Source organism: Xiphophorus maculatus, chromosome 8 (assembly GCF_002775205.1).
Source record: "Xiphophorus maculatus strain JP 163 A chromosome 8, X_maculatus-5.0-male, whole genome shotgun sequence".
In the NCBI taxonomy this organism is placed as follows: domain Eukaryota; kingdom Metazoa; phylum Chordata; class Actinopteri; order Cyprinodontiformes; family Poeciliidae; genus Xiphophorus; species Xiphophorus maculatus.
The window spans coordinates 21,041,292-21,055,569 of NC_036450.1; the positions used below are offsets into that span (position 1 = coordinate 21,041,292).

The 14,278-nt window shown below is 40.4% G+C and overlaps 1 protein-coding gene across 20 annotated transcripts in view; it reads right to left on the reverse strand.

The window, feature by feature from the left end:
* Nucleotides 1-227: 227 nt before the first annotated feature.
* fnbp1 (formin binding protein 1) overlaps nt 228-14,278 on the reverse strand; it is a 66,587-nt gene continuing 52,536 nt past the window's right edge. For 5 of the 20 annotated variants that reach the window (XM_023338842.1, XM_023338843.1, XM_023338846.1 and 2 more), the window contains 8 exons: nt 14,142-14,234; nt 11,741-11,755; nt 11,415-11,450; nt 8,639-8,748; nt 8,407-8,539; nt 7,815-7,936; nt 7,505-7,698; nt 4,858-5,837 (listed from right to left, as the gene is read on the reverse strand). In XM_023338842.1, the coding sequence (XP_023194610.1) occupies nt 5,659-5,837; nt 7,505-7,698; nt 7,815-7,936; nt 8,407-8,539; nt 8,639-8,748; nt 11,415-11,450; nt 11,741-11,755; nt 14,142-14,234 (882 nt within the window). In that variant the 3' untranslated portion in view covers nt 4,858-5,658. The other 15 variants (XM_023338845.1, XM_023338851.1, XM_023338847.1 and 12 more) reach the window with 10 other exon arrangements.

Consider the following 14,278-nt stretch of genomic DNA (forward strand, 5'->3'; position numbering starts at 1 on the left):
TCTGAGATATCATTCCATAAATGAAGTCTTAAAAGAATAAACAGGCTCCTTGGAATAATCCTAGTTTTTTTTATTATTTTTGACATCATAAAGCCTAATAATCGGACTTTATCTGCGTATAAAAAATGTGACTTCTCAAACACACAGTTGTAGATGCACATTAGCGCAGTAATGACTGACGAACGTATTCGCATCGCCAAGAGAAAAGAAAAACACGCACATCGTTCTTTCTTTTCAGGCATATTTAATTGGCACATAAAATTAAACACAATACAAATTATTCAGTGCTCCAAAACAACAAGCATGGGGCCACCAAATGGAACACAAATGAAAAAGTGCAAAAAACACACCATTTGGTAGGTCTCATAAAGGAAAAAAAAAGAAGTCTTACTAGTCGAAGCAAATAAATCCGCGGTAAGACTCTCCATATAGTTAAAATAGATGTTTTCCTTTTAAAACTTTTTTTTTTTTCCTTTTTAATAAATTCATATATACTCTCTCTGACTCCATCATGTCACATCCTCTGTACAGGCAGGTGATTCTGAGGGCTAAAAGACTTGTGGTGAGGCAGATCGCTGCCGTAAATCCGCCACTTCGCTCTCGACGTTTATCACAGACGCAAAATAAACTCGGAAAAAATCTTGACGTGATGAGATGGGGGAGGGTGGGAGCCTATTTATAGGTCTGCTTAATCACTCCTCCACATGGGAAGTGTTTATGAAAACCTGCGGTAGGTGGATGCTGAACAGAACGCAGAACAGTGGGACTGTTTGCTTTATCTTTGCTGTCGAGAGGAGTCTCATTTAGGTGGGATGAGAAACAGAATATTCTAACAAACAAAAAAAAAAAGACACAAAGAGGAAGAATCTCAAAGAGTATAAACAAATAATAATAATGAAAAAGTTGAAATCTTGTACACTATGTGCCGTTGAATGTGGGGAAAAAGTTGTAGTCTTCCAGTCTGAGAGTTAGGCATGGGTCGGTCTGAGTTTCTGATAAGATGTAACCAAAATGTATGGCATGATCTAATTGCTTTTATCCAAAACTCTTTTGTGCTCTTGTGTCTTCCTAATGAGCTTTTATTTCAGTGGAGTAAAATATACCTTACTGTGTATTTGACACTGAAAACACAACGGAGCTCTTGTGTGCTTTGCATATCCCACGTGTGACGCAGCTAAAGAATCACCTCGCCATGTCGAGTGCTTAAAAAAGTGAAATGAATTCAGAAAATACTTCTACGGCCACTTGGTTAGGCTCTCAGAAATTTTGGGGGTCAGCTAATCTGCAAATATGAATAAGCGATCCTGATCTAACGGCAAAAGTAACGTACCCAGTCCTAAACCAGCAGAACACTGAGAATACCACATTCTTGACCCCAATGCACATGTACTAAAAACAACCAAAACAAATGCACAAGCCTAGCGATAGCGGGAGAAATGGCTTTTGGTCTTTTAGCAAAAACAGAAATGAACTTCAACCACTAAAATATGACGCCATTCCATTTTTATTTACATTTTGTGAAGGAGGTTTTGTTTTGCGACGCTCACGTCTTCAGACGTTTTGGTGTAATTTCCTTCAGTGACTCGTGGTGCAGCACCACCAAAGGTGAGGAGGTAAACAGGTTTGCTTCTTTCGACAGTGCAGTGTGAAGGCGAACTGCACCAGCAGAAAATTTAACAAATGTTCCAATTTTTGTCCCCATTCGAACCGAATCTACTTGACAAGTATGAGAAAAACAGCAGTAAAATTCTCCCAGTCAGATGAGCGACAGCCTGGAGGACATGGTGAAGAGGAGAGGCTTGTCATATTTGGAGAAAACTTAAGCCACCTGAGTCTTTAAAAGGAGTTTAAACCATTGAAATGTTGCTAAATGTTTGCAGATTTCAAAAACCACGGCATCCCTTGACACCAGTAATCCGGCCCATGCCTACAGACACCTTCATCGTATTAAACAAATCCAACTACATCTTTTTCGTCCCACCCGGTTAAGGCTCAATTCAGGTGATGATCTGTATGTTGTCACACTTCAGTCTCAAGAAAATGTTCATCACAGTACATCTTCGTATACAGTAGAAGCGGGGATTTATTTTATTTTTTTTCTAAGTTGCCTAAACCAAGCAGAGACATTTCCCACAGGGTATTGGACTGTAAACTAGCCACAAGTCGCATTACGTTTTTACAAACAAATAGAAAAGGACAGAAACTCACAAGAGGTAACCTATCTATGTGTAAGATCAGTCAGAAAACAACATTATGGCTCCCTAACGTCATCATCTGTGATTACACTTTGGAGCACTGGGAGAAGGAGGCGGGAAAGATCACATATTTGCGGTTAAAAACAAGGAAAACATGCTGTTTGAACAAACAAAAAGGAAATGTACATAAATATATATATAAAAAGAAACGTTTTAGAAAAACCACAGGCACTGAACCCAAACAGTAGCATTCAGGTTAATTTAAACAGTGTGACCAGGCAATGAGGGTTAAACTGAACAGAAAGGCTCGAGGCAGCGGCAGCAGGACGGAGTGGGTGGGTGGGGGGTGGCGTAAGCCGCCTCTCCGAGCCGCCAGCAGAGGGGGGCGAGGAGGAAGACAGGGCAAGCATGCACCGCAACGCACCACACGCCCCGAGCCTTGGCAAATTAAAAAAAATAACATTTAAAAAAAAAAAGCAAGACGGGGGAGGCTCGAAGCAGCTGTGAGACAGGTAGCCTGAGCTGCCTGAGTGGGGGTAGTGGGGGGCAAGAAGGAGAGTGGGAACGAAAGGGTGTGGTCAGAGAAAGGAACAGACACAGAAGTGACGAGACATGAGTACTGTGGGGTGAGAGTGACGGGCCTCCAGCCGATCCCAGGAACCTGAACGTGGTTTGACACAAAAACAAAGAAAGAAAGCAGAAATACAAAAAAAAAAAAAAAAAGGTGATCAGCACCTCCTGTTTCTGCTTGGATAAAACCTGCAAAATGAGTGGTTGAATTTTTTTTTTTAAAAAAGAAGACGTTTTTAAGGAGTGAAGGGTGAAGGCGATGAGACTGGGATGAGTTGTTTTAGGAACTTTACGGCTTCGTGCGGCTGTGTTTTAACGTTCCCCTTCGGGCTCCTGCTGCTCTTCCGTCCTGTTTCTGACCACACGCTTTCCCGTAATTGTGAGCGTCACAAGAAATTAGGCAGAAGAGAGAGAGAGAAAAAAAGTGCCAGGCAAGGGGCAGCGTTAGGAGCGAGGATGCCAAAAAAAAAGCCTCTTCATGGCCGCAAGCAGAGTTAGTGACATTAAGAAGCAAAGCTCTGCTGTAAAACACCAAGGATGAAATTGTGTACTGTCCAATGAGTCGTGGTAGGGGGGAGTTAAAATAGAAAATGTTATGAGAGCTAAAACCGATCTCTTTTGTTCAGCGGAGGAAGCTCGACGCTGCCGATAATAATAATTAAAAAAAAGTTTTTGTCAAAATGTTTGTGTTGTGAATTTCAGCGGCATTCTTATCATCCATCGCTCTCTCTTTCTCAGATATTTTTTTTCTTTAAAGATTGAGCCCATCTTTCACTTTTTCACACCGTGGTTTTCTCCGCGGCTGCTTGCCCTGCCATTCCTCTGCCAGCCTCTCACTTTTAGGAATCTGCAATTTGAAAGGAGAATACACACAAACGAACAAAGAAACAAACAAAAAAAAAAAAGACGACAAAAAAAAGAAGAAAGTTAGTCTTAAAGGAAAAACTCGAAGATCCCAAATATTTAAATATGGATAGGAGAGGCGTTGTGGTATATGTGAAACTGCTAAAAGTAATAATAGTGAGTTATAATGTGTGGTGCGTTGCAAAATTATTCATACCCATTCAGCTTTTCCACATTTTACCATTTTACCACCACAAAGTGTAATATATTTTATTAATATGCAGATTTTGTGAACTGGATGAAAAAAATATTCATATAAAAAATTGTGGGTGGCATCCATTTACGTTCATCCCCCTTTAAACTGTTACCTTAAATAAAAGGTTTTTTGGATAACATTGATAAAGAAAAAGAGCCAGGAAGATCAGACAGCGCACTGGGTGGACTAAAAACTAAAATTAAAGTTACACAGTTTTAACTCGAATTAGGCTGAAAAAAAATCCCAAACTCACTCTACAATCTAAAAATGGCAGTGACCCTTGATCTGCTTGAAACTGAGCTAATTGACAGAGGAGACTACCTAAAAACGTTACTAGACTAGTCCCCAAAATGATTCAAACTGACTGCAAAAGACGTGCCTCAAGTGTTGTCAAGGGAGGTTGGATATAATTGCAAAAGCAATTTTGTAAACCATAATTTTCCTTCCACTTTCCATTTTTTCACTACTTTGTGTTTAAGGTTTAAATTCCCTGGTGATAACGTGATAAAATGTCGAAACAGGATGAAAAAGTATGACTTGATTTTGAACAAGGCACTGAATATCTGTAGATCGACCAAAGACATGTCCATAAAGCTACAATCATCACCTTATTTAGCTTTTGTCTGACGTGAGGTTACGCTAGTAAGCAGCCATCGCACTTTGTCACAACATGCCAACTCCAAGTCATGACAAAACACTCACAGATGCTGCAGCATGCAACACTCTTCAAAAACTCTCTGGTAAAAAAAAAAAATGCTATAACAAACCCTGTGAAAGCCAAACTGAGGCCTTTGCATCAATCTGAGAAGGAGTCAGTCTGTTATGTTGCGCGAAATATTATGTGGCAGTGAAGTGGAATGACAGAAGGTGTTGCTAGAAGACCCATGCAAGACACCACAGAGCTTTAAAAAGTCGCAACCTCAGCTCAGTCTCACCATAGAGCTGAGAGCGTCTGATCTCTTTTTCCTTTGTTCCTTTACCACTGGCCTGGAGAGAAAGACCCAGAGCAGGCCAGCAATACGGTTATCAAAAAGTGAATCGAGAATGTGGAAAAAGAGCAATAAAAAAAAATGCAGGAAACTGGATTATTATTCTTATAAAATAATCCCTCATTGGGAACAATAATTGGTTTTACATTTCCTGATGTGCCAGCATCTATAATATTAAAGGCATGCAACATTTTTAGAGTTGAGGTCACGGATTTTATTGTGTTTCTATTACTTATCGGCCTACAGAAAGTAACTGAAGACATCAAATTAATACAGCAGAGCTCGACAGCGTTTTGTCTGATTGCACATTGAGCATGTTTGTCGTTTGGGTGCAGCGAGTTACAAGAACACGATTCAGACGGTCTTTCAGGTGGTGAATCAGACCCCTTGAATAATATTATGATAATTCAAGTCCACATTCTAACATTTAAGATTCTAGCTCAAGTGTAACCAAGAGGTTTGTGTTTGAAATGTATCAGTGATCATTGTCAGCAGCTGATTTTGTCCCACAACTTTGACTGGAGGTGTCATGACTCGTGTTGTACGACCACTGGGTGGCACTGCAGTGAAAATGTGTGCCTTGTCCTCAGAGTCTTCACAGAATTAAAAGGCACGCTCCCTGCATAAACTGTCATGAGGCACAGCAGACAAATCTGATTGGTCCTTCCCTCTACGGAGACGGGAAAGACGGGAAGTGCATCTTTCCGAGCGGCTATTAACAATCTCTAATCTTTGACCCAGTCAATAGAAAGATATTAATTAAAGTAACAACAACAAAAATCTGTCACAGGGTGAGCTTGCCGAGTTAGATGTACGTCATAGCACCTTTGGCATTCGGTTCCAGATTGACCTCAATGTAGGACGTTGGGACATATCCTTCTTCATCCTGGTTCCTCCGAACCCGCGTCCAGCCATCTCCTTTGTCTTCTTCTATGACGTACAGAAGCTCGCCCTCGGCCACGGCGATGGTGCCTTCGTTATGACCTGCGCAAGGAGAGAAACAAAGTGGACGTCAGCTCCTTTAAGCCTGAGGAAAACGGCAAACTGTTTAGTTGAAAAGGCATCCGAAAACATTAATAAACTAATCAACACAAAACGGCTCTCTGAGCATGAGATAGAGGAAAACAAAACTGGCAGCAGTTTGCAATGGAATGGCATAACATCCACCAGTTCAGTTATGCAAGAGCTTCTGATTTATCTAGCATTAAGATCGTGTTCCTTAAGAGTGTTTAAATAAAACATTTAGTGATGAGACGAAGATTGAACTTTTTGGTGTTAATTCTAAGCGGTACAGTATATGTGGAGAAAACGAGGCACTGCTCGTCACCTGCCCAATACAATCCCAACAGTGAAACATGGTGGTGGCAGCATCATGCTATGGGGGTGTTTTTCAGCTGGAGAGATAGGACGACTGGTTGCAATTGAAGGAAAGATGAATGCAGTCAAAAACAGAGATATCCTGGTAGAAAACCTCTCCAGAGTGCTGAGGACCTCAGATTGGGCAGAAGGTTCACTTCCCAATGGCATTTCTCATTAATGAAAATCTGAAAAGTGTGGGAACCTACTGTAGGTCTGGACTTTGACTGGACCATTTTGCCATTTTAAATCTTCAACCCCACTTCACGTTTTCTGCAGCCTTTAATAGGAAAAGCAATTCCCAAAACCTTCTTGGTCACCTCTCCAATTAATAATTAATTCATAGAATGCTCACGTTTCAAACTTTATTTTCTAATCAGTTGAGTTATAAAGGAAATGATTTTATTTAGCGTTATCACAATCAAAGGAGGGTGAAAGCAAATGAAAGCCTCACTTTTTAAGATTTATTTATAATGCACTTTTATGCTTATGTCTAATTTTCCTCGTAATTTGTGGTGGTCTACCATATAAAAGTCCTATAAATACATGTGCATTGCGGAGAGGTTTGAAAGTTAGTAAGAACTGCTTAGCTAACAGCATTTCAGGCTTTTATGGAACTAAAACAGACAGAATTGTTCCAAATTGACTTCAATGTCTTTGAAAATAGATATTTATGGAGAAAGTTAAGCTTTGGTAGCTTTATGTTATACCCATAAAAACGCAAAAAAGGCAATTTACTGCTGAAATGCTGGACTTGAATAAGAGAACACAATGAGACTTTGCACCAAGGCATGAAGGGTTAGAATTGGTTGCCACACACAAACGCAGGACATTTGAAACATAAAATAAAGGTAACCATTAATATGAACAGCAAAAAGTTTCTTTTTGATCTTATGTCAGCAGTCTATAATACAGACCAACTACAAGTAGATGCATCATTTTTTTCAGATGACTTAAGCTTCTTTTTCACTCTTAGGAAGAATTTAACATTTGTCGTGAAAGGAAGCCAATAAAATTTCACCTTTACCAAGTGGGATTTTTGTACCAAACAGCTCAGGACGGTTTGAAAAAGAGGAAGAGAAAAGTGTCTGTACTTTTTTTTTCACATCCCTCCTCCACACATTTCCACAGAAACATCACACCCTCCGCCTCCTCGGTCGAAGGAATCGAGTTTGTCCACATCCTTCAAACTTAGATCATTTCCACAAATGGCAGGCCTTTCCCAGCATCTAGCCAATACCGGTCATGTGTGTGTATCCCCAAACTATATCTCATACTTTACGGCGGCATGTTACCTTCGAAAGGGTACAACGCTTTGCAGGTGCCGATGGTGGCCAGCGGCTCGTCGTCATCGTCGAATTCCTCGTCGTCCGGCATGGTGGTGGGGATGGGATTGGGGTTGGGGTTGGGGTTGGGGTTGATGTTGGCTTTGACCTGAGTTTCTGTATTCTGCTCCTCTGTGTAGCTGCCATCCGGGCTGCTCAGGGGCCAACACACACATTAAACATACAGTGAAAACATTTGCAGTTTCCTACCACACACAAAAAAGAGCTTCATCTCATTTTTGTTGGGCACAGAACTCATGTTTGTCTGAATATGCCATACCTCTCTCTGTCTTGTGCACAGTTATTGCTCACTGCTACGCTGCTCTGAGGCTCGTAAAGTCCGCTTCTACGATGTGAGTCGCTCTTCGAAGGCATCCTCTCCTCTACTTCCGCTAACCACCCCTGAAAAACAGATGTACTGACTCAAGGGCGCTATCCAGAAATTTTACACAAGTAGGAGTAGCGATACTTCATAAAAATATTATGTAGGTAAAAGCAGCAAGTACAGCGGAATAAAACTACTTCTAAAAGTACAAGTTATTCAAGCAAATGTAACTGAATAAACTAGTCACTACCCAACTCTGCTAAATGTATAAAAGTTTCTGTTGGCGCAATGACAAGAGGTTGAAACAGTTATGCATACTCCTGCAAGGCAGTATGGTGATTCAAAATAACCAGCTCCCTTTTTAAATAAAGCTGTTGCCGACCGCTCAGTCTGCATCCACATCTTGTCCTAATATGGACAGGTTAGCATTTGGACCAAAACCAGCTTTAGCGCCTCATTTTTTTACTGCTCTGAATGTACAAACATCCCCGCTCCACCAACATTAACACTGAAGAGAGCTGAGAGCTGCATCTGGCTCTGGACTAACCTCAAACTTCTGCACTTCAGCCTGGAGCTTCTCGATGTTCTGGCCTATTTCCGTCAGCCGGGGGTCGACGCTGGCCGGGTCGCCCATCTGGGGGTTCTTTATGTACACATCTTTCATTTTGGTCAGTGCATCCCTGGGAAGGAAGAAGCAAATTTAAGTCATTGTCGCATGGGTAAAAGACTCAAAATTCAAATATATTTTTCTTTTTTTTTTAAAAATTAAAAATAAAAACCTCTGGTCCATCTCTTTGTGAATATCTTTATTGAGGTCGTCAATCTTGCCCTGCAGCTTCTTCCTCCTTTGCTCTGGTGGCAGATGACTGAAATCCTCTGGTCCAGATCCCTAAAAGACAAGAAGAAGAAGGAAAAAAAGGGGGACAAAAAGATAAGGGGACATAAAATCTCGTAAGAAATTTTTCGTAAGAAATACGACAAATTGACAGCCTGCTATTTGTGAGCTGCTGTTTCCAGAGTGACCTTGTCTAGACAGATGCAGTGTGTCCATTTACCAAACCCGAGAAAAGGCAACGCTTTTAAGTTCTGGTCCAGTTACACGTCTCAGTAAAAGGAGATACTGCAGCCGCTCTTTAACACATTGAGAACTAGAGATTAAATGTTTGCCTGTGAAAAGGCTTTTGAGGCCGTTCACCTGTTCAGTCGCCACTTCTAATCTAGCACTCTCTGAGAATGTTCCGGAAGTGTGAGTTGGCTATTGGGTTTCAAACTGTGTGATTGCTCTCTGACGGGACCGAATGCTCCTGATGTGGAGGTTAAGGGAGTGTAGAAGGTTTTATGATGTTTTCCAGTCTGAATTATTATTATTATTATTTTTTTTTTTGCTGCAGAATGAGTCACAGTGGAGAACATTCTGTCAAACTATCCTGGATAGATTCATTTTGATCCATATATGAAGCTAATAAAACATTAAAAAAATAAAGCGATATAAATGCTGGGGAATTTTTTTTTACAATGGCATGTTCTCTGCTTTAGATCACTTAACTTTTCATAAATTAAAAGACCTCTTTTTTTAAAAAACAACTTATATTTTTTGATAACTATTAATTTCTGAAAATTCGTCATAATTTTTTAAAGAACCAAACTTCTATCTGTTTTAAAAAAAAAATAAAAACAAACTTGCAGAAAAGAATACTTATGTCGGATGTTGAAATTTATGAAAAATGAAAGAAAGCACAGTTTCCAACTTGATGACAAAAAAAAAACTAGATTTAAAATAAATATCACCAGTATTTGTAGTGTCATTCTGTCATAGAAAATCAATTTATTACTTAAAAAACAAATAAAATCAGCATTTGCTATTAAATCTATATTTTGCAACATTAATTTAATGAATTGATTCTGTATAAATTCAAGCTAAAGTTAAGAGCCGTTGTGGAAGACCCAATGAGCCACTTGGGGCCCATGGAGCCACAGGTTGAAGACTAGTGGCTTAGACCAGGAAGACTAAGGGGAAGAGAAGATAAAGATGCAGGTGGATCGAACAATTTAACATCGTCTACAGAGGAATAGCTAAAGTTCTGTTTCTCTGTAAAATGTTATATAAAGCAAGACTCAGAAGTGTCCTATAAGCAAAGGTGGGTTGCTAAATAGTTCTGTCACTGTTGATTCAGTGTGGACTGAAGAGGTGAAGGCTTGTGGTGGGTCTCTCTGAGGCAGCTGGAGCTACACACTGCAGCTAGATCAATACAGGGACCTTACCCTTCCTCCCCGTATCACCATGCAACACTTAACCCGGCATGCAACATAACAAACATCCGTCAGTCATCATGCAGGGACGCCATGCGTCTTCATGAATTAGAGCTCACAAATCTTAAATGCTAAGAAAATGCTAAGATGTGGTTTAACTCGATGTGCTAATTCTAAAGAGAGATATTTGGTGATTTTACATTTTCTTTGGACTGAATCTGTTGATTCGATCATTTTGCATGAAATCAAAAAACCCAAAGCATTCACAGAAACTGGATTCCCTTTTGAAGTCAGTCTAAAGGAAGAGGTAACATTTTTTGGGAAATACATTTTCTTCTCAATAGTCTTGTACAAAACACTCACAACTCCCCAGTGTCATGTTTAGCATTCAGGTGTCCTGAATTTGAATGGACGCCTGTATGCCCATAATTGCTAATGGAACAATTATGGAACTTGTCCCATTAGCAAAATTGGGGAAGTCATTACATTAAAATGATAGTTGTGACATCGGGTGTAGTTCAAGTTTGCATAACCTTTGATTGCTTCCACTTCTTGTCATGTTACAACTGCGTGAGAGACCCACACAAAGTATTTCATCACTGAGAAGCGATGCTCAAATATTTATACTAATAAAAATCTGAAAAGTGTGGTTTGTCTGTTACCCCTTAGTCAAAGGTTTGTGGAATCACTCTCGGGTTTTACCATTTTGTTAGTTTTTGTGGGCATAACTTGACCACTTTAGTCCATCTAGAAAATAGCAGCATTACTGTCTTGTGAAATATTCCGGAATATCGGATTTACGTCTGGCCTTCAACTAGGTCTATTTAATATAAAAATGCTATTGTAGCAACTAGGTAACCCTCCGCCTCAGTTTAAGGTCTTTTGCGGCCTTGAATCGGGTTTTTCTTTCGGGTTTGCAATAAATTTAGTTCCATAAATTCCGACTAGCTTCCCTGTATCTGTGCTTCTTGTCTGGAGTGACTTGTCAAATGGGAAGCATTGTCCCGAAGACGTTAAAAGTGAAATGAAAAAGTATTTCCCAAAACTGTTTTATTAAGCCAAGAAAGTAGCATCTCATTCACAGAAATATTATAATTAAGTTGATTTTCTTCATAAGCATGCCCACCATTCTTGTGTTAGAAACGGAATACTACAAAAGTACCGGCATGCAGTGTGAGAACATGAGACGACACCTTCTAATTTCAGTCGGATTAGTACTTGTTACGGAGATCTAGCAATTTGCTCCGGACAGTGAGGATTACAGGGGCAGACTAACGGGTAAAAACACAGAGTAAATGTGATCACCTCAATGAGACTCCGGACGTGGGAATTGAGTGTGATCTGCACCACAGACACACGTTTCAGGAGAGACAGGACGAGAACACAACCACAACGTAAACAAAACAAAAAAGCACAAAAACGATAAAAAAAATAAAAAATAGCACACAGATGACATAAATTTCAGGTTCACGGTTATGTGCAAATTAATTTCACAATTTACTCGTATTCAAAGCAAAAACAAAAGGAGCACAACAAAACGTAAATTATTAAATTGTTACAGGGCCGGGGAGGTGACATGCGTGCTTCGGTCATGCCTCTAATGGAACGTGCAGTTATACGGTCATGCTTACCAGCTTGAGAGAAAGCTTCATGGGAAGGGACAGGAGAGAGAAAAAAAATGGCGAGAGCAGGAAGGGAGAAAGAGACAACAGATAAACGTCAGCACCAAGTGAAACATCACAGCCATTTATTCTCCCAAAACAAACAAGCAAAAAAAACCATTTACCTTCATGTCATAATAATGCTGTATTGTGCCAGACTGCACCACACGAGGGAAAGAGAGCACTGAACGATTTGACTTTACTAAAAACACACTTGTGACATAAATAAGCCCTTTCAGAAATGATTCCACTTATAAAGCCTGTCCTCTCTTTTCCAAAGTGATGAAGTTTAACATTGATGTATTAATGGAACATGAGAGGTACAACAGCAGGGGGGGAACCTCACCTACATCATAAAGCATGCACAGTGAGATCAATTTAAAGTGATGACAGATGAATGCAAACGCAGAGACGAGAAGTAAACAGAGGTGAAGGGATTCGTTTTTTTTTTTTTTCTTTTACTTGTCTGTCGACAGACTGTTGATGTAGTGACACAGAGGGGACGGCAGAGGGCGCCAAAAAGCCAGTGTTCACATTAGCAGGTCTGCGTGTTGACATGGAGGCAGAAAATGAACACAGACAGGCTGGAGAGACTTGGTCAAATTCACAGTTGTTGGGAAGAAAAATTAAATTACACATGAGAATAATTATGAACTGAAATTAACAGAAAAAAAAGAGAAAGGGTTTGACTCAAAGTTGTTTTGCTTTAATATGTATATATGATTGGCTGAGTGATCTTTGGAGCAGGTACTGTTGGGGTTTTGCGGGGTAACATTGGCTGGTAGAGCTGGAGCAGATGACTTGTAATCCTGTTACAGGTTCGTGTACTGACGAGGTCCACTCTCATTAGTCCTCTAATCAAGTCATCCAGCTGGAATGGCTTGTTACGATCCTCACTGCAAAGCCCTGGAAGACTCGCCTTTACCTTCACACGCATCAACTGCTCTCACATACTCCAAGAGATTTCTGGATGTCGTTAAATCTACGTTGTGTATGTCATATTTACAGTTTTAAAACGCCTGCGGTTCTGGTGAAATGTTTCAATGTCGTCACCATCGGCATGAATATATTATTTTAAGGCCTTTAAAGGCGCATTTGAATTGCAAATGAAAAGATTCAGACACAGACTACATTTAAAACATTTGCATGCTCAGATTCAAATTTGTTAAGTCACAATTGTACATGACAGGGTTTACTCTAGGGTTTATTTTCAATCATAGTGGTGGGCTGATTGGGGGAATAGGTTTTTAATATTATAATCAGGGAGCCTTCACAGTACATCAGAAACATTACGCATGATGGCCAAACTATATTAATTAACTATGTTACTGTCGTTGAAATGTAACACACATTACATCTAAATTCCTGATTTAAGCAGCAATTTTTGCCCATGATGCACATGAAACTTTTCAACGGCAATTGTTGCAACAGTATGAGCAACCAGATAAATTATGACCTCATTGGAAATGCAAAAGGCAAGTTGTTGACAGGCATTTTAAAATTTGGATGGATTACATGGATAAAAAGTTGTGAAATTTAGCTTTCAGAGTGCATCTGTCTTGCTTCCCCTGTTCAGTGACAACCTATTACATGCTGAAGCTTTACCGTAACTGATTATATAATAAGTGCTGCTAATATTAGCAATCAATGTGCAACCTAGCATAAATTTTAATTTGTATGTTAAACTCCAGACAGACACATATATACAAGTGTATCATGGCTTTTGCAGACAGACAGCATCATTGTAATATGGGACACCGGCACACAGAAAGCCCTGGAGGGGTGAATTCTTGGCACTGCGTGCTGAACCCAGATCCAAAGTGTGACTAACACCTCGTCCAAACATGCGTCTCCACCGGACGTTTATTTAGCACACAGTTGGTGAATCCTGAGCGGGATAGTGGTAGCCACACATCCCCACATCCACAATCTCCGCACATCCTCAGGTGCTTGCGACACTTTGTGAATTGACCCCTTTTTACAGATACGGAGCAGGGGGGGAAGCCCCCCGAGACAGCTGCAGGACACTTCAACACCCCAAGCTGATAACATGTGATGAGGGATGAGATCACCATCTTCTCCGATCATTCGTCTCGATCCCGACACGTGACACAGCCATGTGATGAACACGGAGCCAGATGCAGACACTAGCCTCCTTTGTGAGGTAGTTTTGCCTCATTAATTGGGACCAACGGTCTCCTCACATCACTTAAGAAAACGAAAAAAAGAGGCTACTGCCTGCTTTTCGTGTGGCCTTACTAATCACACACACGCTCGCTCTCAATACTCATTCGCTCTCTCTGCAAACATGTATAAACGTGGTGGGATACTCACTGTCTCCTAACGTAAAACTCAAAACACGCACACTTACAATATATTGCCTTGCTTCGAAAGCATATGTGGGTTGACCCAGAGTCCTCTTCATGAGCTCTTTGTGATAAATGAGCGAGCGTGGGGACTGCTGCTGTAGTGGCAGTCAGAGAGAGTAAAGCTTAAAGTCAGGAAAAC